Genomic DNA, 26,438 nt, shown 5'->3' with positions numbered 1-26,438 from the left:
GTGCCTGGCTGTTGATTAGCCTAGTGTTAATTAGATTATTAGTCCTCCTGGAGGTTCCTACATGATGGGATTAGTCTGGTTTCAGCTTTACCTCATTATTTAATCAGTGTTGTATGTTTATCCCATTGTGTAAGATTTGTGTTTATTGTTACGGTGGGGACTGTCCCTATTTCTGAAGTGTATAAAAACCTGTATTTATGTTCAAATAAAGAGTACAACTTTTGCGCCTAAGTTAGTGTCGTCTAGTCCTTGGGTGACTAGATACCCAGCTATAATACCTTGTTCCTGTGTCCCAAAGGAAGGGTGCCAGGCGATCTGTCACAGCGCCGTTCCCCAATATTGTTGGAGGTCTTATACTTATTTGCAGATATTGCAGAACTGAATTCTACACTATGTCTGGGGTTCCATTAAGCCAAGACTCCCATTGTTTTTACCCAAGAAGAATGGAGGCCTTGGCCTACCCCACCTAGGGATGTGCTACCAGGTCTCCAAATTGTCTCTTCTGACAAAATACCATGCTAACTGGGAAGTCTCTCTCTGAGAATGCCTGAAGACTGTAGATTTCTATCCCCTCCCCATTGATAACTTACTCTGGATTCAGTCCATGGAGCATGCACAAATGTCAAATCCCATTTTGCTTTACAGCTTAAAACTCTGGGACCGTATTAAGCAATGGGCCTACCTACTCTCCCCACACTGTTGCTATTCTTCATTTTCCACCCTGCTTTCTACCCTGGAAATGTATCTCCACACTCCTTTATAACCTGGTTGAAACTGAACCTTTCTTTCTTGTACAAACTAGCAGGCCCTACTGGGCGTCTGGCCATTTCCACATTACAACAGAAATACAAGCTTCTGAGATCAGAGGTCTTCCGCTATTTGCATGTCAAACATTTTTGTGATTCCACTATATACACAATTTGCTCATGGGGCCACCTCTTGCTGTTTGTAGACAATTGTGCCATATACCTTCACTCCAGAGGTCTCTTTTCTAAACTATATATATACACACATGATGCCTAAACTTTATCCTCCCTCCCAATCTTATGTGAATAAGTGGATAGCAGACCTTAGTTTCACTCTTGACCCAGAAGTTTGTTCCGATAACTGGATGGCAACCAAACCCTGCTCTCAGAGCGTGGAGGCCCTGAAAACAGCCTTCAAAGTTTTATTACAATGCTATTTAGGCTCTGTAAATTTATTACCTACTTACTCACCATCCTGCCTTCAGGGCTGCAAGGGCAGGGTTACACACCATCATATTTGGTGGTCTTGCCCCATAATTAGTAAATTCTGGTCAGAAGTTTTCCAGATCTTTTCAATTCTGTTTGATAAGCCTCTTATTCCTGACCCTAATGTACCTCTTCTTAACAGACGACCCCCAGAACTCACCACAGCACAATTTAAGTTGATTCTTCATGTAACAAATGTTGCAAAGCAAACTGTGGCCAAGACCCATAAGATCCTAAGGCTTTGCCATACCGAGAAAAATTACAGGTTCACCCAAGCCATGATCCATAGAAAAATCAAAACCATTCCGCAAAACAGGGTTTTACAAATACACCAAGGTATGGAGTCTCTGGATCACCCACTTTCTCCAACGGCCTTTGGTGCATCACTTTTGGAACCCTCAGTGTCTGAGACAATGTCTTCCTTCCTTCTAGATTGACTGAGCACATCCCAAGAATTCCTCTTCCTCCCTTCCCCTTTATGTTAATTCTTTACTGTTTTATTCTGGTTTTGTAAAATCCTGCTCTTCAACATGACTACTGTTTAGTATTATACCTTTATACTGTAGTATATATGCTCAATCTCCCTTGACCTATGCTGTTGATCATTGACATTGTTGTTATCAATGTTACCACTCAAGGCATTTTAGTGATACATCTCCAGGACAGATAATTGTATATTTGCTATCCTGTCTTGTAAATTCTTTTCTTGTAAAAACAATAAAAATATATTGAATTAGAAAATGTTTAAAACTATGTAAGATTCACTTAGGGCATCTGATAGTCAGTGGACTATATTAGGTAGCAAGTAAACATGATGTCCCTGAAGTCAATTTATTGAAAGCAGAAAAATTGGACTTCGCAATTTGTTGTGTATGGGGCTGCATAGCTGCAGACTGATCAGAGTTCCCATGCTGGCCTATGTCCACAGCCAAAAGTACCTAAAATGGGCATGTGAGCAGCAGCAATGGACCACAGAACAATGGAAGAAGGTGGCCTGGTGTGATGAATTATGTTCTCTTTCACATCATGTGGATGGCTGCTTGCATGTGCATCACTTACCTGGGGAAAAAATGGCACCAGGATGTAGTATGAGAAGAAGACAAGTCTGCAGAGGCAGTGTGATGCTTTGGGCAATGTTCTGCTGAGAAACCTTGGGTCCTGCAATTTGTGTGGATGTTACTTTGACACGTACCACCTAGAAAAACATTGTTGCTGACCAAGTACCCCGTTATGTAAATTATATTGCCTGATGGCAGTGGCCTCTTTCAGCAAGATAATGCACCCTGTTACACTGCAGAAATGGCTCAAGAATGGTTTAAGGAACACAACTATGAGCTTGAGGTGCTTACTTGGCCTCCAAATTCTCTAAGTCTGAATCCAATTGATCATCTGTGGGATGTGTTGGAAAAACAAGTCTTATCCATGAATGCCCCCACCTCACAAGTTACAGGTCTTAAAGAAACTGCTACTGCTGGCTTGGTGTCAGATACCACAGAATACATTTAGAGGTCCAGTGGCATTCTTGCCTCAACAGGTCAGGGCTGTTTTGGCAGAAAAAAAAGACTGTTTTGGTAGCAAAAGGGGACCTACTTGATATTCGGTGGGTGGTCATAAAGTTATGGCTGATTGGTGTATACTCCTGTGGTTGTCACATTAAACCAACAAGAAATGTTTAATGGTCCTTTTATGTAACAGTGAGAGTTACAGCTATAACTATATCAACTCTCAATTTTCATGTCTGCCTTCAATCTGAAAGTGATTGTTCTATGGAAATTCAATAAGTTTGTGGTTTAAATGTAAAATCACGTACTGTGGTTTGCTTTGTGCTTGTTTTATGCACAGTATTTAACTTCCCAGAAGCAATCTTCAAAGGGTATATATATAAGCCATGATGTGTTGCTTCTTTTTCTGTAGATGATGTGTTGCAACTCATACATAAGCAGATACACCATTATCAAAAGTGATGGGTTTCTGAGAGAAGAGTAGCTGGTACAGTTACATTTCACAGAAAGCTTATGGCAATGTGGAAAAACCCCTTGGCCCAAGTCATATCTCTAGGCCACACAAGTTTTAATAAACGTAGATATACAGTACAACATAAGACACCCCACAATTTGGTTATTAATCCTTCTGAATCAGATTTCAGTTGGGCAAGTTGCTTTCACTCTTAATGTAATATGGTTACAGGATAATGATTACCCATTGGGATTCATGGTATACTTACTCATAATCAATTAGTAATAAGTGAAATTTTAACCTCTTCACACCTAAGGGTGAAACAAATCCTAATGCAGTGGCTAAATGGTTAGCACTTCCGTCTGGCAGTACAAGGGTCATTGGTTTTAATCTGAACTACGGCACCACCTGGCTGGAGTTTGCATGTTCTCCCTGTGCCTGTGTTGGGTTTCCTCCGGATATTCTGGTTTCCTCCCACACTACAAAGACATGCTGGTAGGTTAATTGGATCCAGTCTAAATTGGCCCTAGTATATATGAATGTAAGTTAGGGACTTTATATTGTATGCCCCTTAAGACTTAGGGACTGATGTGAATGTACAATATATAAGTAAAGTGCTGTATAAATTGACAGTGCTTTAGAAGTACAGTCAAGTCCATAAATATTGGGACATTGACACAATTCTAACATTTTTGGATCTATATACCACCACAATGGATTTGAAATGAAACGAACAAAATGTGCTTTAACTACAGACTGTCAGCTTTAATTTGAGGGTATTTACATCCAAATCAGGTGAACGGTGTAGGAATTACAACAGTTTGCATATGTGCCTCTCACTTATAAGGGACCAAAAGTAATGGGACAATTGGCTTCTCAGCTGTTCCATGGCCAGATTTGTGTTATTCCCTCATTATCCCAATTACAATGAGCAGATAAAAGGTCCAGAGTTCATTTCAAGTGTGCTATTTGCATTTGGAATCTGTTGCTGTCAACTCCCAAGATGAGATCCAAAGAGCTGTCACTATCAGTGAAGCAAGCCATCATTAGGCTGAAAAAACAAAACAAACCCATCAGAGAGATAGCAAAAACATTAGGCGTGGCCAAAACAACTGTTTGGAACATTCTTAAAAAGAAGGAACGCACCGGTGAGCTCAGCAACACCAAAAGACCCGGAAGACCACAGAAAACAACTGTGGTGGATGACCGAAGAATTCTTTCCCTGGTGAAGAAAACACCCTTCACAACAGTTGGCCAGATCAAGAACACTCTCCAGGAGGTAGGTGTATGTGTGTCAAAGTTAACAATCAAGAGAAGACTTCACCAGAGTGAATACAGAGGGTTCACCACAAGATGTAAACCATTGGCGAGCCTCAAAAACAGGAAGGCCAGATTAGAGTTTGCCAAACGACATCTAAAAAAGCCTTCACAGTTCTGGAACAACATCCTATGGACAGATGAGACCAAGATCAACTTGTACCAGAGTGATGGGAAGAGAAGAGTACGGAGAAGGAAAGGAACTGCTCATGATCCTAAGCATACCACCTCATCAGTGAAGCATGGTGGTGGTAGTGTCATGGCGTGGGCATGTATGGCTGCCAATGGAACTGGTTCTCTTGTATTTATTGATGATGTGACTGCTGACAAAAGCAGCAGGATGAATTCTGAAGGGCAATATTATCTGCTCATATTCAGCCAAATGCTTCAGAACTCATTGGACGCCGCTTCACAGTGCAGATGGACAATGACCCAAAGCATACTGCAAAAGCAACCAAAGAGTTTTTTAAGGGAAAGAAGTGTAATGTTATGCAATGGCCAAGTCAATCACCTGACCTGAATCTGATTGAGCATGCTTTTCACTTGCTGAAGACAAAACTGAAGGGAAAATGCCCCAAAAACAAGCAGGAACTGAAGACAGTTGCAGTAGAGGCCTGGCAGAGCATCACCAGGGACGAAACCCAGTGTCTGGTGATGTCTATGCGTTCCAGATTTCAGGCTGTAATTGACTGCAAAGGATTTGCAACCAAGTATTAAAAAGTGAAAGTTTGATTTATGATTATCATTCTGTCCCATTACTTTTGGTTCCTTAACAAGTGGGAGGTACATATGCCAACTGTTGTAATTCCTACACCGTTCACCTGATTTGGACGTAAATACCCTAAAATTAAAGCTGACAGTCTTCAGTTAAAGCACATCTTGTTCGTTTCATTTCAAATCCATTGTGGTGGTGTATAGAGCCAAAAATGTTAGAATTGTGCCGATGTCCCAATATTTATGGACCTGACTGTACCTGAAATAAATATGCCTAAGCACAGTTTTGCAACTGTGACATGTGTTAGTAAAACCGTACATATCACAACTACTTTGTGCATCCAGGACAAATTGGGCTTTCATTAGATGGTGAATGATAATGGATATCTCCTGATTTTTTTTTATTATCAACAGATATTATCAAATTAACAATAGTGCACATTTTGCTTTTTTTCTTTGCCCTACCTAAAGCACACTGACACTAACTGACACCGATACTAATAAAAAAAAAATCTTGCCCAAAATATACTGACCCTGACCTTTGACCTTTACTTGACCCAAACACTAACCCTGGCATTGACATACATCAAACCTTGATCTCAGTATTTTTTATTTGTTCTTTTCTTTTTTTAATATATATTTATTTTACACAATGTTGGTTTTTTTCTCTTTGAAAGGAGAGAAAGATACATGTATCTCTCTCCTCCATTCAGAGAGAGAAAACGTAGAAGTGGGCTTCACATTGACTGATAACTGTGATAGCCAATCAGAGCCTATCACAGCGATCAGGTAACCCAAAATCTGGTGTTCTGGGTTTCGATCGTTAGTAGGGGACACGGGGCTCACAGTGAGACCCCGCTCTCTGTGTTGGGAGTGTGCCGTGCAGCATGCTCCCAGCAGAAAGGGAGATACGCAAATATGCGTCTCCACAGCATAAAGCCCAGTGCAGTGAGGCCGCATATTTGTATGAGGTTGGAGTCAAGGGGTTAAAGCCCAAAAATGTAATTTTGACCATGAATCTCAAGCTATGTACCCTTCTCAGAGAAATGTTTTGCAATCACACATTCTCCTCACACATCTTGTGTTCTGCTCCTTCAAAGTACCAGCTTACTGAATTTAATCATGTTATTTCCTGCCCTGGGGACCATCAAGATTCCTCTGTTCACCTTTCCTGTTTCATCACTGCCTCGCTCCATCTCTCTCCCCACCAAGGCAGGCTTTCTGCTTGGTTTGGAACTTCCCAAAGAATGGCCAACAATAGCTCACTAAGAGATTCACTTACCATGTAGACATGGTAAATGTACAGTAGTTTTCACTGTATGTAGGAAAAGAAGTCAGCAGTGATGTGTGGCAGTACGAATGAATTAGGCACATTATGATGATGTCACAAGAATTAATACCAGCAAATCTCGGACAGTAAGTGTGCAAATGCAAAGTTACTGCCGCTGTTTTAATAGGGACATAACCTCTAAGCAAACAATGTGTGTTGCCCTTCCTTGTGCACCTTGCTGTAAAGGCTAAGTTATGGGTTGAAGTGGTTGCCATTTTATTGTACAGTTGGTTGAATTGGGTGCAGGGACACACTGGATGCCTTCACTGCCATGTGCTATTGCTGGGCATCACATGCCTCAAGGACAGGGTTACACACCATCATATTTGGTGGTCTTGCCCCATAATTAGTAAATTCTGGTCAGACGTTTTCGAGATCTTTTCAATTCTGTTTGATAAGCCTCTTATTCCTGACCCTACTGTAGCTCTTCTTAACAGACGACCCCCAGAACTCACCACAGCACAATTTAAGTTGATTCTTCATGTAACAACTGTTGCAAAGCAAACTGTGGCCAAGACCCAAAAGACCCTAAGGCTTTGCCATACCGAGAAAAATTACAGGTTCACTCAAGCCATGATCCATGGAAAAATCAAAACCATTCAGCAGAACAGGGTTTTACAAATACACCAAGGTATGGAGTCTCTGGATCACCCACTTTCTCCAACGGCCTTTGGTGCATCACTTTTGGAACCCTCACTGTCTGAGACTATGTCTTCCTTCCTTCCAGATTGACTGAGCACATCCCAAGAATTCCTCTTTCTCCCTTCCCCTTTATGTTAATTCTTTACTGTTTTATTCTGGTTTTGTAAAATCCTGCTTTTCAACATGACTACTGTTTAGTATTATACCTTTATACTGTAGTATATATGCTCAATCTCCCTTGACCTATGCTGTTGATCATTGACATTGTTGTTATCAATGTTACCACTCAAGGCATTTTAGTGATACATCTCCAGGACAGATAATTGTATATTTGCTATTTTTGACACACTGGATGCCTTCACTGCCATGTGCTATTGCTGGGCATCACATGTGTCCCTGAGGCTTTAAGGAGGTGGGCTCCCTCCAGGCACACCTGCCCTTAACCTATCCATTGTTATACTGTATGTGCACCTACTATGGAGGTTCTGAAAATTATAGAGTAGGACTACAGTATATACAGAGGTCCTTTGTCATGGGCACTGCGGCTTATGCATATATTTGGAAATGTGTGCAGAGAACAACACTCTCTGTTTATAAACTGTTAGAGAGGGCAATATGATTGTTTTGCAGGCTAGCTGGTAAGTGTTCTGGGAAATCTTTTGTTTGTTTGCGATGTGCTTTACGATGTGCTTTGCCCTTCCATGTGCACCTTGCTGTAAAGGCTAGTTATAGGTTGGCATGGCTGCCATTTTTTTGTAGTCTGTAGTCTATGCAGTCTGTAAGATCAATACCAAGCCAAAAACATTTTTCTATGTTTGGATAACATGAGGAAGGATTAGAACTCATTTTTACTGCTATCCATTGCTGTTAGAAAAAGTTCCCTAACTTTCTGTCCAGCTGATGTTTTGCCAGACAGGAAGTGAAGGAAAATCTAAAATAGGGACACAGACGGACACACTTAACAGGGGTTCTAGCCTTCCCCTACTCTTAAAAAAAATAAATTGTATTTTTGTATTTGTTGCAGTTGGAGAGTTCCCCTCACTTCCTGTCTGGTTCAACATTGTTAATAGGACAGGAAGTGAAAAGAAATCTCTCTCCCAAACCTCTGGATAGCAGTAAAAATCTGATGGTTCTAACATTTCCCCACTCTGTCTAAAACTAAGAAATAACTGGGCATGTACTTTAAATATTTGTTTGACCTCACAGCTTGTGAAAATTGTAAATGGGTAGGTATATGTTTGAAAGGTGGTAATTTCTTCTTCACTAGTGAGTAGATTGTATGGAAATAGACAGGAAATTTTAACTTTGGGTCATTAGCCATGTTGATGAGTCATAAAAAATGCTTCCTTCTGAAAAGAAGGGAAATTATAGAAAACACTTGAAAGCTCTACTGAACTGTCACTATATGTTACTGTAATGCGTCAGGGTCCATGTCAACAAATATAGGGCTCTTTTACTTTGTTGCTTAGCTGCCATGTACAGTAGCAAGGGTTAGTAGTCTGTCCTGGCAGCACATAGGAGAGTCTCTCACACAAAGCAGCAGACCAGTTCTGCAGTGTTCAGATGCTCCTTCCTTAACACTGCTCCAGTCAACACAGCCATTTAAAAGGAGAGTGCACTGTTGATTATAGCCATGGTTCAGGGGGTGTTGTACTGCTACCGACTCAGGGTATTTAATCCTTTCTACTGCACACAGCAATTAAACAACAAAGTAATAGAGCCCCTTATTTATTCATGTACAGTATATGCACCCTGACTTCATTACAGTAATAAATAGTAAGCGTTCAATTGCGCTTTAAGAAAATATTTTTCTGTTTGTGCCACTGTTGGAGATATTGTACTCACTATTCAAACAAAAAGAAACATTTTTCCTGGAGATGGGCTTTACAGTATTTAGGTTTATTACAGTATACCTACATGGGGGGGGGGGGGGGCTAATGATGTTCAGATTTGAATTTAGGCCAAATAAGATATTCTAAGGAAAATCATTAGGAGATGCAAATCTACTCAGTACCTAGCCTTTCTGTATGCTAACATTATCCAGTAAAATGACTACTAGAAGTACAAAGGGCATACCTCTAGCCACCAGATAACTTTCCTAAGTAGCAATGGTTGATTTCCATATAAAATGTAACAATCAGAAAATAGCTGTAAGCTGCCATTATCTGTGCACGGGTGAGAAGCAGAACCATGGTCTTGTGTCTCTATCTATGTCATGCCTTTCTTCCTATTTCAAAGAGTTAGCCTGGAAACAACCACACTGTGGTAGCAAACATCCCAACTGTAGTAGCTTAGTGATGACTGCATGGTGATTCCTGCCCTAATAATAGTAATTAGATGGAGTAATTAATTTAAATTAATTGAAAGTGAACAAATCACTTAAAAACTGGTTATATTGTGCAATGGATAAATAAGTATTGTTGTTTTTTTTTTTTTAGATAACTCAGTATGATCTACCTAGTGAAAGCTACGAAAAACAAACAGGTAAGTTCATAATGCATACCTTTATAAGCTTGATTTTTACTAGTTATGAGCCAGCTATGATCAGACTGCTATATCAAACAGCATTACATACATAAACAAGTTTATTTTTTTAAGTGAAATACCTGTTCAGGAACCTGATAGAAGTAGCCAATCCATGGCCCACAGTGAGTTATAACTCAGTGAAGATTTATCGTCTGCTTGACAACCTCCAAACAATTGTGTGTCCCATGAATTGTGGGAATGGTTGTCTCTATGGGGTTTATTTACTAAAGCTGGAGAGTCCAAAATCAGACTCCCTTCTGCATAGAAACCAATCAGCTTCTAACCTCAGCTTGTTCAATGAAGCTTTGGCAATGAAACCTGGAAGCTGATTGGTTTCTATGCAGAAGGGAGTCTGATTTTGGACTCTTCAGCTTTAGTAAATAAACCCCTATGAGTCTATGACATGTATATGTGTTTGGTGAGAAATTTTACAAATAAAAGTGTATACTGCAACAGCTATAAACTGTAATATAATTGATGGGGTGTAAAGGGCTCCAAATGAATTTCCTGAAATTTCAGCTCCAGGTCATTTGGGTTAGGTGTGCAGTTTGGATAGGAGGATCCAATCATCTAAATGTACTCCTATTTATCCTTAGCTAACTCAAGAAGAGCCTTGTGCCTTAAGAGCTGCAAATGGTAACTCTGTTAATATATATTTCAAAGGATAACTGTATTTGTAAAAAGTTTTGCCAAGGCAAAAAAAAAAATTAATGAGAGTAGCATCAAGCCACAGAGATGAGGAGCAATGGATGCCTCTGTAGTTAAATCGTGCCTCATTCAGATCTCTATCAGCGTGATCCCCCAGATGCAATGAGAACTGTCACTTGAAAACAGTCTAGCCTGCTACTAGACTGTAACTGTGTTCTAAACCCATTACCCTAAAACATGGAATAAACCCCTATTTTTGGTTTAATAATAAAAGTGATGGCATGTAAATCCACTGGGCTTCTTGACAGAGCTCTGGTACTAATTTACTATATAACCTTAAAAGCCTTTCCATTTTCTTCTATAGCTAGCCATACCTATCTACACCTGTCAAAAATTTAAATTTCCCTTCTTTATGAAAACAAATATGTAAAAGGTTCACTGTATATTCCCATTTCCTCCACAATAAAATTAGCAAGGCCTCGCTTCAGGTAACATCCAGGTGGTTAATCCCTAACCTGATGTATGAGGATTGGGAGGAAGCTTGCTCCTAACACCTAGTGGTCTCTCACACAGTCAATAATAAATTAACTCAACTTTATATTCTCCATCAAACTTGCCTAACCCTGATTCAACTGTTTGCCACGAAACAGCTTGCCATTTCTAATTGTGTTTGATGTAACCAACCAAGGGCTGATTTTGTGTCAATTGGGCCTGACCAATATTATCCTGATATTGAAAACAAGCAGTGGACATACTTTCCTCTGTAATTTCCACCACTGTCCCATTTACCCTTAGGTTTCTCTACTGTGCTTACTTGGCAAAGAGTGTTGGCCTAGATATAATAGAATGCTGTTGTGTGAAACATTGTTCCTGGCCCGTAAATGAATTGCTCTTAAATGGATGCAACCTTCCCCATTTACAGTGTGTCAGTGATTGCACGTCAAAGCAAGATTTTCTATGCGACAAGGTTATCTACTATAATAGGGGTTACCCTATTAACAACACAAAATCTGGGATGCCTGGTGTGACTACCCTCACTCTCCTGACCACTGGCAACTAGCCCTGTTTTCTGGTGTTGTATGCTATGTATTATGTGAGTTTACCACATCATTGTCATATACAAGTCTTTAAACATACAACTTTTAATGTGAATCCAAGAAACAGTTATTCGTGGTTCAGTTTAAATTTCTGTTTATTGAACCATCAATGAGCATTGTTTTATCGAGATTGTGAATTGTACTGTAACCTGCATGTCACACCATATATATGTGTATACAGTATATAATATATGATGACGTAGTCAACAATAATGTCATTTTTAAGAATGTTACTTTCTTTTTGATCTTCTTTCTTTTCTCAGTTTGTTTCTATTTTTCATACTTGCATTATGAGGGGATCCCCTAACAGTTAACGTTTATGACTTTTTAATATGTTGATTACAATTGTTAAATTCTCTAATAATACTCTACCCACATAATTGGGTTTGGTAGGGAAATAGTAATTGATTCATGTTATTAAAGCTACTTTTTACCATCTCATGAACATCTAAACCAAGAATGTTTCAATCTTCAACTCAAAACAGTGATATATATATGTTTTTTTTTTATCATAGCAGAAAGAGAAAATTCAGTTTCTGAAACTGAACCTCAAACTGAAGAAGAACCCAAAACATCAAAGAAAGGTATTACATACACATAATTAAAAAATAAAGTTTAAAGTTCTGCTGCTTTTCCTTCTTTAAAAGCTTTTGATTAATTATAAAGATAATAAACTGAAAATGTTAGATACAGTTCTACAAAATGCATGAGTTTTAAAAATCAAAGTTTTTTTTTTCCCCACAGCCATCTTAAGATATACATTTGAAAATGAACTTATGAAACTGATATGAATATGTTGATATGGAGTGGCAGAGATGATTCTTATTACTTATTAAGATTCATTTATTTAGAATTGATTTGTAAGGCCTACCCTAACAGATATGTGTGTAAAGGCAAACCTTTTTTGGATTTGGATTGGATTTAGATTTGGATACAAAAGGGAAGAACTAGAACCCCTGTGATGTTTTTATTTCTAACATTCAACATCCTGTCCTGCAAGGTCACCCACAGTCTGTATAAAAGGGTGCATGCCCTGTGGTAGCCAGATTAATTCCAATAAACGAACAAGCCAGCGCTCCTTAAGAATTATGTGGTTGATTTACTAAAGGCAATGGTCTGTTCACTTTGCAAAATCATTTTCACTTTGCAAGAGAAAGCTCAGTGAATGTTGTGAGAATTCACTTTGCAAATAATACTCAATCATGCGCAAGGCAAAAATGTGTGTGTGTATATATATATATATATATATATATATATATATATATATATATATAGCTAAGGTAAAAAATGAACAGCTGATGAGTGGGGTGTTTGTTGCATATATTCGTCACACAGGCCTTGTTAAGGAATGTGTGTATAGTGTGGACCTTAACAAGTCTAACACAGCTCCCATCCTGGGACATGCACCACAAAAAATAAATTAATTGCAGGTACTCCTGAAGCTAACTAATTCCTCCTGAAAGGTGCAGAAACACAACAGAGCCCTAGTACATCACGAAGTCAGCTGAAGACTTTCAGTATGTTTAAATTTTGAGGCCTCTTTCACATGGGTTTACTTAAGTGGGCTGTGTTTTGCCTGCACGGGAAGCACAGGCAGTCTTATTCATGTCATTGGGATGCAGTGGCTGCATGAACACAGCCATTGCCCCAAATTTGACATCCATTTGAGTTAAGGTACATGCATGTGTGAGCTTGAAAAACATTGGCTAGAGTTAAGTCATATTATAAATGATGGGTTTATCAGGTTGCTGTAGCATCAAATATCTACTATGCCAAGTGTAAACACATAAATGTTTCAGGACTACTAAATGTATTACTGCTGCTATACCAATAGCTGTGTGGTATAGGTTTCCAAATATGATGACACCTTGGGCTATTCTGATTTAGGTATCATGGTAATTGAGTCCAGTTATTGGATTGGGTGGAGAAAGTAATTAGCATTTAACCTAACACTTTAAACAAGCTATAAAGTTTAACCTTCCGCAACACTTAACCTGATTCCTCACCCTTAACCTGACCTTAATACCCCCCTGTTTAATCCTAACACTTAATCTAATCTCAAAAACGAGTCCTAACAACTGACACTTAGTCTTTCTAAAAGGGATGAGCTGAGTTTAATTGCAGCCAGCTTAGTGAAACATCCTTAAAATGTGAAAAAACTGAACTCCTCGCCCCTAACCCCATTGAGATTTATTTACAGTGAACAATAAACACATACCAACAGCAGCAAACATGAAAACACATGATAATCAAACTGAACAACCAAACTGCAGACGCCTAAACTAATAACTAAATGTGCAAAAAAAGTGTGAAATATACCAGGCAAGGGGTTCCTGGGGAAGCAGATGGGAAGGGGGAAACAAAACTGAGAAGGACCAAGGCAGCAAGGTAACAGGGAACTGGATACGGGGCAGGAGCAAGAGCCAAATCAGGAATTAATGGCAAGAGAGTCTGGCAGTATGGAAAAAAGGATACAAGACAGGAGCAACCAAAACACTGATGCAAGGAGCCATAGCTGAGGTGAAATTTAAGTACCCTCTCAGCATGTGTGGCAAGGTGGAGCTGATTGCTGGGAGACACCTGCTGACTGTCTGGGAGACGGCTGCTGGTGGACACTGAAACTGCAGCTTTCTGTGCAGAGATCAACAGCAGGTGAACCAGGTCCTACCAAACCTGTCCCCCACCAGTTCTAAGGGTGAGAACTGAGCGATCAGTGGTTCCAGTCTCCTTCTTTTGCTCTGCCCCCTCAGTGCTCATTGGAGCATTGCCCCCCCTATGGAGGGGGCAGAAGCGGCTGGCTCAGCCTCTCAAAGGATCACTGAGAGACTGAGCCAGGTGCCTGTCCAGGCTCCTGGGTGGATCTCGACCATATGGTCAGATTCTTTCCCCAGCCTAGCCCAATTGAGTGACTTCAGCCCGCTGTCAGCTGAAAATGGGTAATTGGGAGTGCAGAACGTACCTCACTCCTGTGATCCACAGGAGAAGTACAGCTAAACAAGCTTTGGCTGTGCGTCTCCTTTAAATAAGTCTGTTATTATCTTTTCATAGCAAGAGTGAACACTTTTCTGAAACAGGCTTGACTCATTTTAATACTGAAATTTAAATGTGTGAAAACTAAACATCCTGTTTGCAACTAATTGCAAGCAAATAGACGGAAAGTAAAAAAAAAACTATAGCTTCAAAAATAATTTGTGCAATTATATTAAACCAGCGATTTACATTTTGTATGATATAAATAGTTTTAAAGTACTATAATGCCCTTTATCAACATATGTATCATTTACAATCAAACTCCTTCATCTCGATGATTCAGGGTGACTCAGATAGTGCAAAAGGACATGGTTATACATCATCTTTAAAGTATAATTTTCTCTTATAAAAGAGGTCACAACATTTTTTAGCTTGATAATTACATTCAAAAGTCCCTCAAGCTGCCTGATTTATTATTATAACGCAGGTATCCTCAAACGTTTTAAAACAAAGGGCCAGTTTCCTGCCATTCATGCTTTAATGGAGCAGACTGTGGCTAGTAGGAATAGTAAATGCCCATGTGTCATAGTAAACAGTTCCCCAGGGTTGGTAAACTAGGAGTCCTGACCTAGTCATTGTCCCTATTGGAGGAGGAATAATGACCCATTGTTGCGCAGTGGAAGGAACAGCCCCCACCAGCCAATTAAGATGGTTGCCATGACCTACCACATACATTTGAAAAGAACGCATGTGTGTCATATGAGGAAACCGCTTATTGTCTTTATGTTTAGTAAAACTTAAATTGCAATACTGCTAAGGTATATCAAAGCTTGGTGCCACCTGGAGATGTGGCATTAGCAGCACCAAATGAAAATGTGGAAAATTCAATTCACGATTTTGAGCATGTTACATGGTGCACCCTAAATATGAGTGTAACAAGCTCTGAAAGTGAACGTATCCTTTAAATATACATCAGTATTTGCTGTATAAAATATGCACAAAATGTGCATATATGCATTTTTCAGAAAATTTTCAATAAATAGAAAGTTTAAAAAATTGTTAATATACTTGAAAGCAATTTCAAATTTCTTGTGAAGTGTAATTGCTGAGAATAGGCCTGTCATAAAAACTGGCAAATCCTGGGCATTTCCAGTTGGATGGATCTGAAGTATTTATTTATGTAATTATTTTGTTCATAATTGTTGCCAAATTAGGTAATATTACAAAATTAGAACACAAATAGGTTCCTAGCCTAAAACCTGTCCTGATTTGCTAATGTGATTGGCATTAGAGTATATTTTAAATGCTACCTTGTCATATCACTTGAAATATATGTATGTAATTAAATGTTAATCATCTGAATATCATTCATTGCAGTACCAGTGGCCGCTATACATCTAGTGGGAAAAAACAACAGCAACAGTCAACGTAAGCATATATGATGTTTCTTTGTTCAAATATTAGTTTACAGATTTAGCTGTGATTACCTTTACTTCAAAATGCCTGTCACTTAATCATTTTATTGATGAAAATTAATGCAGTTGCATTGAATCCCAAGGAACTGAGGGAGATGGACTGTATACTGTGCATAGTTTCTATGGGGAGGGGGCAGTACACAGAAGAAAATGTCTCTCCCACTGCTTAAAGTGTATCTCATACTAGAATATTTTTTACCTTTTGGAGAGATTTTACTTTACTTCTTGGCCTTAAGATAAAACAGTCCTTTTACAGTGACAACTGTACAGTTTTGGATTTCTCCTCACTGCCTATCTCAGTTATAATGCTAACCAGGGCAAATAGAGAGTGAATCTCCAGAACAGAGAAACAGATAGTAATACAATGTAAAAGAGCTTTAACCTTTCCCCACCAAAGTTTAAGAAAAATTTTGGCCAAGAAATACATTTTAATAATTATCGACTTAGCATGTGGAAAAATATCAGATGTAGTGAATGCATTTGTAATTCATGAACCATATCAAAAAGCTTTAGAAACAGCTTGTATGCTATATTGTTAATTATAATCGAGCACAGCCTTTTTCAACCAGGGTGCCCATACACCCTGGGTTGCCTTCAGGTATCTTTAAGGGTGCCTTGACAAAATGCCTACAAATTGCCCCAAAATTGTATACAAGCCAGCCAGGGGATGAAGCCTGCCTTTTGTTACACAAAGCCATAGGTTTTCATTGTTCACCATTACAACCTTTACGCCACTGGCATCCTAACAACCATAGATGTCATTGATTGATAAGGAGGAAGTCTTGTGACTTCTATCACTGTCTAGCTGATCACATGTTTAAAGCTTGTAGGAAGAGTTTTCAATTTGCTCTAGGAGGATGCAAAACCTCTGACCCTCTGCCTGAACAGTGCTGATTGGCCCTGTGCTGATCACATGCACTTTCCCAAGATAAAAAAAAACCTCTCTAGCAATACACACTAAGCTGAGCATGTGCATGTGGCTAAGGGTTCAGTCTGTCTTATAAGGTAGACATCTGAACAAGAGGAGGGGCAGAAAAGCAGAAAAACACGATCAAATGAACTTTTTACACATTGCAGAGGATTAATCCCTTAGGTTCCATAGTGAGTATATCAAGCATGCTTTACTGCATACACAGACTGATTTTACTGTTGTGGGTTTAGTAACACTATAAAGCTGAAATCTAGGCAGATATAAGAATACATCAATTTATGCAGTCATGTATCAATTAAAAATAATTACATTTTATAACACTATTAGCGTAAAGTCGAACTCTGGGCAAAAACTTCTTTACATTTCCATGTTGCTGATCTCCTACCTTCACTGAATATGTCATCCATCTTCTGGTTCACTTAGTAGTTGCTCTGAAATAGCCTATTAATTTTCAAATCAAACTGTTGATTTTCTTTGTTGTTCTGTTTGTAAGACAGGTGGCTGCTATGCCTCCTATTCCCCAGCCACTGGTTTTGGCACATCCCTCCTGTAGTTCTTTCCCCAGGAAGCAGTGATGTAATTCAGCCCCACTTGGAGTGGTGGGCGGACCGAGACTCTCAGAAACATTCAACATGTACAGGCCTAGTTTACCTGCCCACATTCACTACAATTCCCTGTGGATGATGGGAATTGTAGTTACCTTTTACTGTAGAGAGAGAGAGAGGAGAGGAGAGGATATGATATAATCCCTGCTGTTACTCCTCCTCCTCGGCAGAACAGATGCTGTTATCTTTGGAATTACAGAAATGAGGTTATGAATATTCAGTTAGACTTTTCTCCTAAATGGTAAGGATTTTCAAATTGTATTAACTGTCATATGTAAACAGAAACGCTTGCCATAGTGTAGTATATAAATATAGCATAATTTATTAAAAAAAACAAAGTGCACTCACATTTAAAAGTGTCCTGCTGGGACACCACAGTAAAAAACCTTGTTATAATGTATTTTCAATGTGTTCAGGAATTCCACACAATGACACACAAATCTATCTTTTTACTCCTCACCTCACCCCTTCAGTTTCCTCTCGCATTACTAACCTACTAAGTGACATATCAGCAAGGATGTCACTAGGGTACTAGGTGTAATCCTAGACTCCCATCTGTTCTTTCAGCCCCAAATCCAGTCGCTGTCCAAATCTTGCAGACTTCACCTCTGCAACATCTCCAAGATACGCCTGTTCCTAACCTCTGAAATTATAAAGCAACTTATTCACTCCCTTGTTATATCTCGCCTTGACTATTGTAACTCCCTTCTCATTGGCCTACCTAATCGCAGCCTATCCCCTCTTCAGTCTATCATGAATGCTGCTGCCAGACTCATCCACCTTACTAACAGTTCCATATCAGACACCCCTCTCTGCCAATCCCTCCACTGGATTCCCATTGCCCAACAAATAAAATTCAAAACATTAACATATAAAGCCATTTATAACTCTGCCCCAAATGACATCACAAATCTTGTCTCCAAATATCACCCAACCCGTCCTCTCCACTCTTTCCACAACCTCCTGCTCTCTAGCTCCCTTTTCTCCTCCTCCCATGCTCATCTCCAGGACTTCTCCAGAGCCTCCCCCATCCTCTTGAACTCTCTACCCAAATCTATCCGACTATTGCTTACTCTTCTCTGAAAACCTATATCTTCAGGGAAGCCTATCCTGCCTTCAGCTAATAACAGAATCTTATTATATTGATTTATAGCGATTTTTTTAGATATAACTGTATGATTGTAGCATCAATTAGGAAGAAATGTATTTATGTATGTGCATGGGATGTATACATGCATGTGTATGTATGCAGGCAGGCAGGTACATGTATGTGTTTACATCTCCTAATACTACCAGGTTACTGTGGTCCCACCGTTGCTGCCTTTAGAAATGCTGCTTTAAAGATCTGTAGAACATCCAAAAGGATCATATATAAGGCACTGAGGGCCACAGGTGGGCATGACTTGACAAAAGAGGCAACACCTCCGAAACGTGTCATCATAGCATCCACGTCCTCCTCCTTGCCCGTCCATAGTTGAGAGGTATCCATTGAGCGTGTACCAGCTGGTCTGGGTGCTTGCGCAGTAGTGGCGGAACGCTCTGACAGCTTGTTCTGGTTATCAGAGGAACCGCTCAACCACCAGCTGATGACCACACTGATGCCCACGATACTAGGAAGATATAGAAGACCACTACTACTTTGAGAGTGCCTTAATTTTGTTGTACCATGTGAGTGAAAGCACTTTTGTGTATTTTAATCTTTAATAAATGGAGTTACACTAGGGCGGTTGTGCGCTCTTTGCCTTTTCTGTCTCACTATAGTTTTGGGGTTAAAACCCATCATGTGAGAGTTGTTATCAATGGAGAAAGAAACAGCGATTGCAACAGCTGTGCACTGGGTTCCTGTTCCAAGGACCCCTCTACTCTCACCCTCTGCAACAAGTGCTTTGGACAAAGTGCATGCCAAGTAGAGAGGTGCCAATTACATATTCAAGAGTAAGTAATAGTCCCCTATGCATCCCAGGGCTTGGTTACATGGTGTGATGTCACATTGACCATGTGCAAGGAACACATGTGGAGCATCGCTGTGCTCTGTGCCAACACAAAGAAATTTCTCTGTGTGGCACTTCTCTGGACTATGAAAGCTGTGAGGTGATTGGGCTCTTCAGGATGACAGGAACAGGACCTAATGATGTCCCCAGCATGCAAGGCAGCTTATAGATGCGGTGGGGCATTGTGTGTCCATCTAGACGGTATAAGAGATTAGTATAAACAAAACAAATTCAAATTTTGGAGAATCTTACAAAAGCTTTATTGGGGTTCCATAGATAAGACTAATGTGTATATGATTCTCTCAATGTCAATTTCTTGGTGTTTCTAACAAACATTTACTCATCATTTAACTTCTCTAAAGTACTGTATATTATCAGAAACTTTGCTGATCAAGCTGTGAGTTAAAAGTAAGCATTGCCAATGGTGACAGCAAAGTGGAAGGGGATGTGTTGTTAGCTATGCTGCTGATTGTAATAATTTAGTAGCATTAGGTTAGTTTCTCAATACCTTTTTTTCCATTTGCAACATGGTGATTTCAATATACTGCAAAAGATAGAACTGTGAACAAATGATTCACTTCTTGCTAATTATCAATTAAAATATAAGGAGAAGTAGAGGCCTTAAAAGGAATCTAAAGTTCACTTGTACTGCTCAGAAAGAAGGTTATGAGAGAAGGTTTTACGGCAAAAGTGATTTTACTGTTTATCTTGAAACAACCCCTTTAACTATTTCACAAATATCTTTTGACATAAGTTATCTGAAAAACACACATATTTCAAAGAGTTCTTGTCGATGTCTTCTTTTCTGCTGTGTATAGAAATGTTTAGAACAGGAAATCAATTTGGTATGTGGTGAATACCTCAAATGTTTCTGTTAGATGTAGATGATAAAGAAATCATACACTGTAGATTAACAGACTGGGAACAAAGTTTAACAAATATATATAAAATGATGGCCCTAAACAAACGGATTTGGATATCAAAGTCACATGACAAGTCGTACCCCATGTTTTCCAATGTTAACCATTCATAAATGTGCAATTTAAAGTTGCAGCGACTTCAGAGTAGTTCATGCAATACTTTAACCTGATTTTCATGCAACTTGAGGGCCATAGACTCAAAATTTACATGAAAGTCGTACCTGAATGTTTTACGTGCAACAGTAGTGCAATAGTGGGTCTGACTTTAGAGAGGGACAAGTCACATCCAAGTCGCACCCATCCAAAGTTACACCAAAGTTGCAATCGTACAGTGTGAATGCAGCCCTAATAGAATTTTCATCAGGGTCAGTTCATTTTTTTATATGAAATAATTGCTTGTTTATAGATGGAATGATTGTCATTTTGTTGGTGTAATCATTTTATCAAACAATTGCATAAAGCTTCCCTGTCAGCATTATTTATCACACAAATTGCTGTGATGAAAAATTGCCACAAACTATATAAGACGTGTACAATTAAAGCAGAACTTGAGTTTGCCCTCCTTGCCTCTCCTTCACCAATACAATGTCCTGCCATCACTAACTTATTCATTCCATCTTCTTCCATGTTTGCAGTCTTAGGCCAACTTCATTGGCACAACCAGGATGACGGAGCTGTTTTGCATGGGCACAGGTGGTAATCATTCTGGTGCCAAGGCATGCATTGATTGCACCCTAAGCTGCACGTGTGTGACTCAGTGTAGATTTAGGAAAAACATTGCAGATTGGCAGAAGAGGAGCTTATTATTATTATTATTATTATAATACAGTATTTATAAAGCGCCAATAGTTCGCTCAGCGCTGTACATTACAAAGGGGGACAGAACATGTGACAGAACAATACCAATACAATGCAAAACATGAGGGGATCAAGGGCCCTGCTCTTTCGAGCTTACAATCTAGGAGGGAGGGGGTGGCGGCACAGGAGGAGATAGCTGTGGGGGATGGAGTGGTAGGAAGAGTGGAGGAGGTCGGCAAGTTAGCAGGGGGTGGGGTAGGCTTCCCTGAAGAGATGGGTTTTCAGGGTGCGCCTAAAGGAGAGGAGAGTAGGTGATAATCTGATGGGTTGGGGCATGGAGTTCCAGAGGATGGGTGACACCCTGGAGAAGTCCTGGAGGCGGGCATGGGAGGAGGAGACCAGGGAACTAGAGAGAAGGAGGTCTTGTGAGGAGCGGAGTGTGCGTGCTGGGTGGTACTTGGATATTAGGTCAGTGATGTAGTACGGGGCAGTATGGTGGACAGCTTTGTACGTCAGCGTTAGGATTTTGAATTTGATCCGTTGCGCAATCGGAAGCCAGTGGAGGGATTGGCAGAGGGGGGTGGCGGAGACAGAGCGGTTGGAAAGGTGAATGAGTCTGGCAGCCGTATTCAGGATCGACTGAAGCGGGGATAGCCAGCGGCGAGGCAGGCCAGTGAGGAGGGAGTTGCAGTAGTCGAGTCGTGATATGATGAGGGAGTGGATGAGCTGTTTAGTGGTTTCTGGGGTTAGGAACGTGCGGATTTTGGCAATGTTGCGGAGGTGGAGTCTGCACGAGTTTGTTAAAGATTGGACTTGGGGCTGGAAGGATAGGTTGGAGTCCAGAATGACACCCAGTACTCTGGCCTGCAGGGCGGGCTTGATGGTGGAGTTGTTGGATGTGACGGAGAAATCAATGGGGGGTGGTGTCCGGGGTGGGGGGAAGACAAGAAACTCGGTTTTGGAGAGGTTCAATTTAAGGAAGTGGAGCGACATCCAGTCTGATATGTCGCTCAGTAGGTGTGTGATTCGGGCTGAGACCAAGGGGGTGAGGTGGGGGGTTGAGAGATAGATTTGTGTGTCGTCGGCATAGAGGTGGTAGTTGAAGCCGTGAGCCGAGGAGCTTATCTGCTTACCTGTCGGCATTGTTTCATTGCAAGAATATAAATTCACTTTACATGCTGTTTTTTAAATCTTTATATCTTCTGTTTTTAAAAAAAAAAAGAAATATAGATGGGTATTAAAGGGGGTGTCTTAAGCAAACTTTTAAGTCATGTGCTGGTGAAAAGAATGAAAACGTTTGGTCAGATCACAAGTACAAAATAGAAGGTAGCCCAGGCAAGTTCAAAAAGGAAGGAAAGTAATATATTCTATCCAAACATTTCCATAGTTAATAAACTAACAGATAAAAGTAATATAAAAAGAGAAAAACAAATTAAAATGACAACTGGAAAGATTTATAAGTAGGTCACTGCGCCTCATCATGACTCAGATGCAAATAAGAATTCTGTGGTCACATATCTCTACTTGATCACATGATCATTTATTCCACCCTCTTTTATAAATCATTCACTTGGGAATGATATACGTGTATCAACACTGTAGCTGGCTTGTTGTTAATCAGATGTCCGTGACCGCCAAAGACTTCAAAATTCAAACAACAAAGCACACTGCCAATGTTGGCCATAAAGTACTCGGAGTCATAAATTAAAAAGGTAAATCCGCACAAATCTTCATTCTCATTTTTAGAGCATATCACTGGATAATCCACTGGATTCTTAAAATGGGTGGTATATTGATAATTCAGTATCCAGTTCCCAACTATCTTCATGTCAGTTTGACTTCTGGGATAACTTCTAAAGGCTGGAGCCCTATGTTCAGGGCCACAGTCTTATGGAAGTTTATGCCACTAGCAGAGCCATGTTTAATAAGGGCCCATCACTGGTGCACAGTGGATTGTTAATGCCCAGTCCTAGCACCATTATATTTGGTTTCTGGCTCTCTCCATTATTATTAAATGGAAATTTACTATACCATTTAAGGTAATGGTCAATGTTTAGGTGGAGAAATCAAGCAATTTTCATTGGTAAATTCACATGTGGGCAGCACAATGGCTAAATGGTTAGCACTTCCGCCTGGCAGTACTAGGGTCGTTGGTTCAAATCCCAGCCACGGCACCTCCTGCCTGGAGTTTGCATGTTCTCCCTGTGCCTGCATGGGTTTCCTCTGGGTACTCCGGTTTCCTCCTACAATCCACAGACATGCTGGTAGGTGAATTGGCTCCTGTCTAAATTGGCCCTTGTATATGAATGTGAGTCAGGGACCCTAGATTGTACGCCCCTTGAGGGTTAGGGACTGATGTGAATGTACAATATATATGTAAAGCACTGCGTAAATTGACGACGCTATATAAGTACCTGAAATAAATAATAAATAAATGTGGACAAAGATGACTTGTATCATAAGACATAAAAAAAAGGTTTTTTGCTCAAAGAAGTGGAGCTGGTTGCTGTGGTCTGGTTGGAGTTAAAAAGGCCTCTATTCACTGATATAAAATAACTAAAAGGGGCATGGGTGCTCATATGTGGCTCAATAATAGTAATTAATGAGGGAAATTCATGCCAAAGAGTCCTACTGCATCACAGCTGGACAACCTGCAGACCATGCAGGAGCTAGGAATAGTAATGAGTTTCTTAAAAGTCAGAATTCTAGGCATCCATTTGATTTTGGTGAGATATGTGCCTGTCCTTGGACAATTTTAACTTCGGTACAGCAATGAACCATGTTTACACTTACCATATCTGGAATCGCGCAATTCTGTAAACGATTCAAGACTGAGGTTAAATCACTGCAAAATGTGCAAAATGGGTTTAGGTGCCATAATTTTTAATGGCACACCAAACACAGTGTGATTTTGCCATGTCACACAACACACGTTGGCAAAAGCGCCTGACTGATTGTCATATTTTGTTACATAAGCTTCTTTGGTGCATTTGTCGCACATAGTATAGTCTATTTAAATGAATGGGATGCTCTATGTGTGTTCGTGCTGCACGAAGTGTGAACGGGGCCCAAAGCTGAATGCTGTACTAATGGATGTTGCATAGGTGTTACCATTGAACTCCAGAATGGAGATATTTCCACAAGAGTCCAACAGGAAAATCAACACTGGGCTTGTGCATCAAAGTTCCACTGAAAGTGCATTAATTGTTTTGAAAGATGTATACTTTATGCACATAAAGGAAAAAAAATGCAGTTTCCAAAACGCAGCCTACTAGCAGGTTAGCTTTAGACGGCAATGAGTAAAAAGCAAATGCCCAGCTTGCTAGAAGGGTAAAGTTAGATGGCAAATATTATGGGAGACAGCATTATAATTGTGGGAATACAAAAAATATTGGTGTTAACACATTGCTCTTTGTCTTCCCAGGTCTCTGGTGGCAAGAAAAAAGTTACTTTTCGATGCAAAATGAACTTACTTATACAAACAACACACTTAGAATTGTAACACCCGGAGCATATTACATTTACTCTCAAGTTAGTTTTTGTGCTAATTTTGCAAAACCTCAGTTAGCACCATTTGTACTGTACATCCATCGGAAGCGACCAGGTGAATCCGAAAAGACTTTACTTAAAGGAGCGACCACAGTTGTCTCATCATCAACACACTGTGAACTGCACTCAACCCAACTGGGAGCCGTGTTTACTTTAAAGAAAAATGACCTGTTATTTGTCAATGTTACAGATCCACACTGCGTCAACTACAGCCCAGAATATACGTACTTTGGTATGTTTAAGGTGGGAGACACATCCTGATTTATACATCACAGCTAGCAGCAATGTAAATATATTTTATGATGGAAACACATTATTTTTTAAATGTGCTACCAGAGATGACTCATTCGGTACACAGAACAAATTGGGGTCAAATAGCTCCATTTGATATGAATCAATCCACAAAATTTGAATGAGCAAAACTAAATTTGCAGTAAGGATAAGTCAGTTCGACTTGAAAACAAGATGTTTTTTCAACTCTCTGAAATGTAAAGGTTTGCTCCAATAATGATCCAAACTAAAAAGCTTGGAACAGAATTGTCTGATAAGTTGCGCTGATCAATTACTAAAGCTGACCATACATGGATCAAAATTCAGCTGTTTCAGCAGGGACCAGAAGAATTTTGATCCATGTATGGGCAGGCTGGTTCTACAGAAGTCGATCTACTGATTGAATTCTGTACAACCAGCTTGTTGGATTTTCCTCATTCCATCAGCGCTGCTGGCGCTTAACAGTGTATTCTCACAGCGAGCAAGTCTCCCACTGTCAGAATACAAAGGCTTAGCAGGGAGGATTCCCTCATCCATATCAAGTGTACGGATGGGGGAATCGAGTCTTTTTTTTGGTTGAACAAAAGACTCATCTATTAGCTGCTTAAATAAGAAACAAAATTTGATTTTTTTTTAAGGTTCTCATTTATCCAGGTCATGATATAACTAAATAGCAATTAGCAACATTCAGTTTGGCTTGTTCTGCAATGTTGAAGACATTTCACCACTTGACCAAGTAGCTTCCTTTAAGTTACAGGACTCTCATTTAAGTTGAGGGAACTACTTGGATAAGTGCTGAAACATCTTCAACATTACAGAACAAGTCCAATTAAAGTAGAACTATAGGCAAAACTTTTTTTTCATTCTGGATAGAGTAAGGGAGGGTTATAACCCTCAACAGTTTATTTTTGTGGAGATTTACCTTCACTTCCTGTCCCAGGGCCAAATCAGGAAGTGAGAAAATATCTGCAAATTTTGGGAATTCCTTGGGGACCCCCAGGTCACCAAAATAGTGTCTCTATATGAAGATGTCTCCTCTATTCCTTTTCCTGGGGACAACCCAAAATTTGAGGTTTTCTGTTATCTTCACTTTCAATGATAACATGGACAAACAAGGACAAATAGAGAGGGTAAAGTTTCCTAACAGGGACACAGACAGCAATAAAAACCTGATAGTTGTTTTAATCCATCTCCACGCTATCCAAAACCAAAAAAAAGAGTTTGCCTTTAGTTATATTTTAATTGTTACAACTGCTACTAGCTCTCTCTAGATTATGCTTAAATATTTCAGGAAGGGAAAGTCAATAGTGCAGCTAATTGCAGTGTGAGGGAAACTCCTAAAATGTATCCTGTTTCATCCATGTTCATATTACAGCATGGCCACTTAGAGCACAACTAAAGGTAAAAATACCTCGGTTCCAACAGTCTGACACCCGTGAATTCCCCCGCTGGCATCTTCTCCTCGGC

General features: G+C 39.8%; 1 protein-coding gene across 1 annotated transcript in view; it reads left to right on the top strand.

Moving 5' to 3' along the window:
- CD40LG (CD40 ligand) overlaps window positions 1–25,038 on the top strand; it is a 39,603-nt gene extending 14,565 nt beyond the window's left edge. The window contains exons 3-4 of the mRNA XM_089661407.1: window positions 9,630–9,675; window positions 24,460–25,038. Of these exons, the coding sequence (XP_089517533.1) occupies window positions 9,630–9,675; window positions 24,460–24,962 (549 nt within the window). The 3' untranslated portion in view covers window positions 24,963–25,038. The remainder of the gene's footprint in view (window positions 1–9,629; window positions 9,676–24,459) is intronic.
- The last annotated feature ends 1,400 nt before the right edge of the window (window positions 25,039–26,438 follow it).

The sequence above is a fragment of the Staurois parvus genome, unplaced genomic scaffold (genome assembly GCF_062004578.1).
Source record: "Staurois parvus isolate SC_StPar_1 unplaced genomic scaffold, SC_StPar_1.0 ptg001333l, whole genome shotgun sequence".
Classification (NCBI taxonomy): domain Eukaryota; kingdom Metazoa; phylum Chordata; class Amphibia; order Anura; family Ranidae; genus Staurois; species Staurois parvus.
The sequence above is the reverse complement of the archived record's forward strand: the minus strand, read 5'-3'. Positions and strand labels throughout refer to the sequence as shown.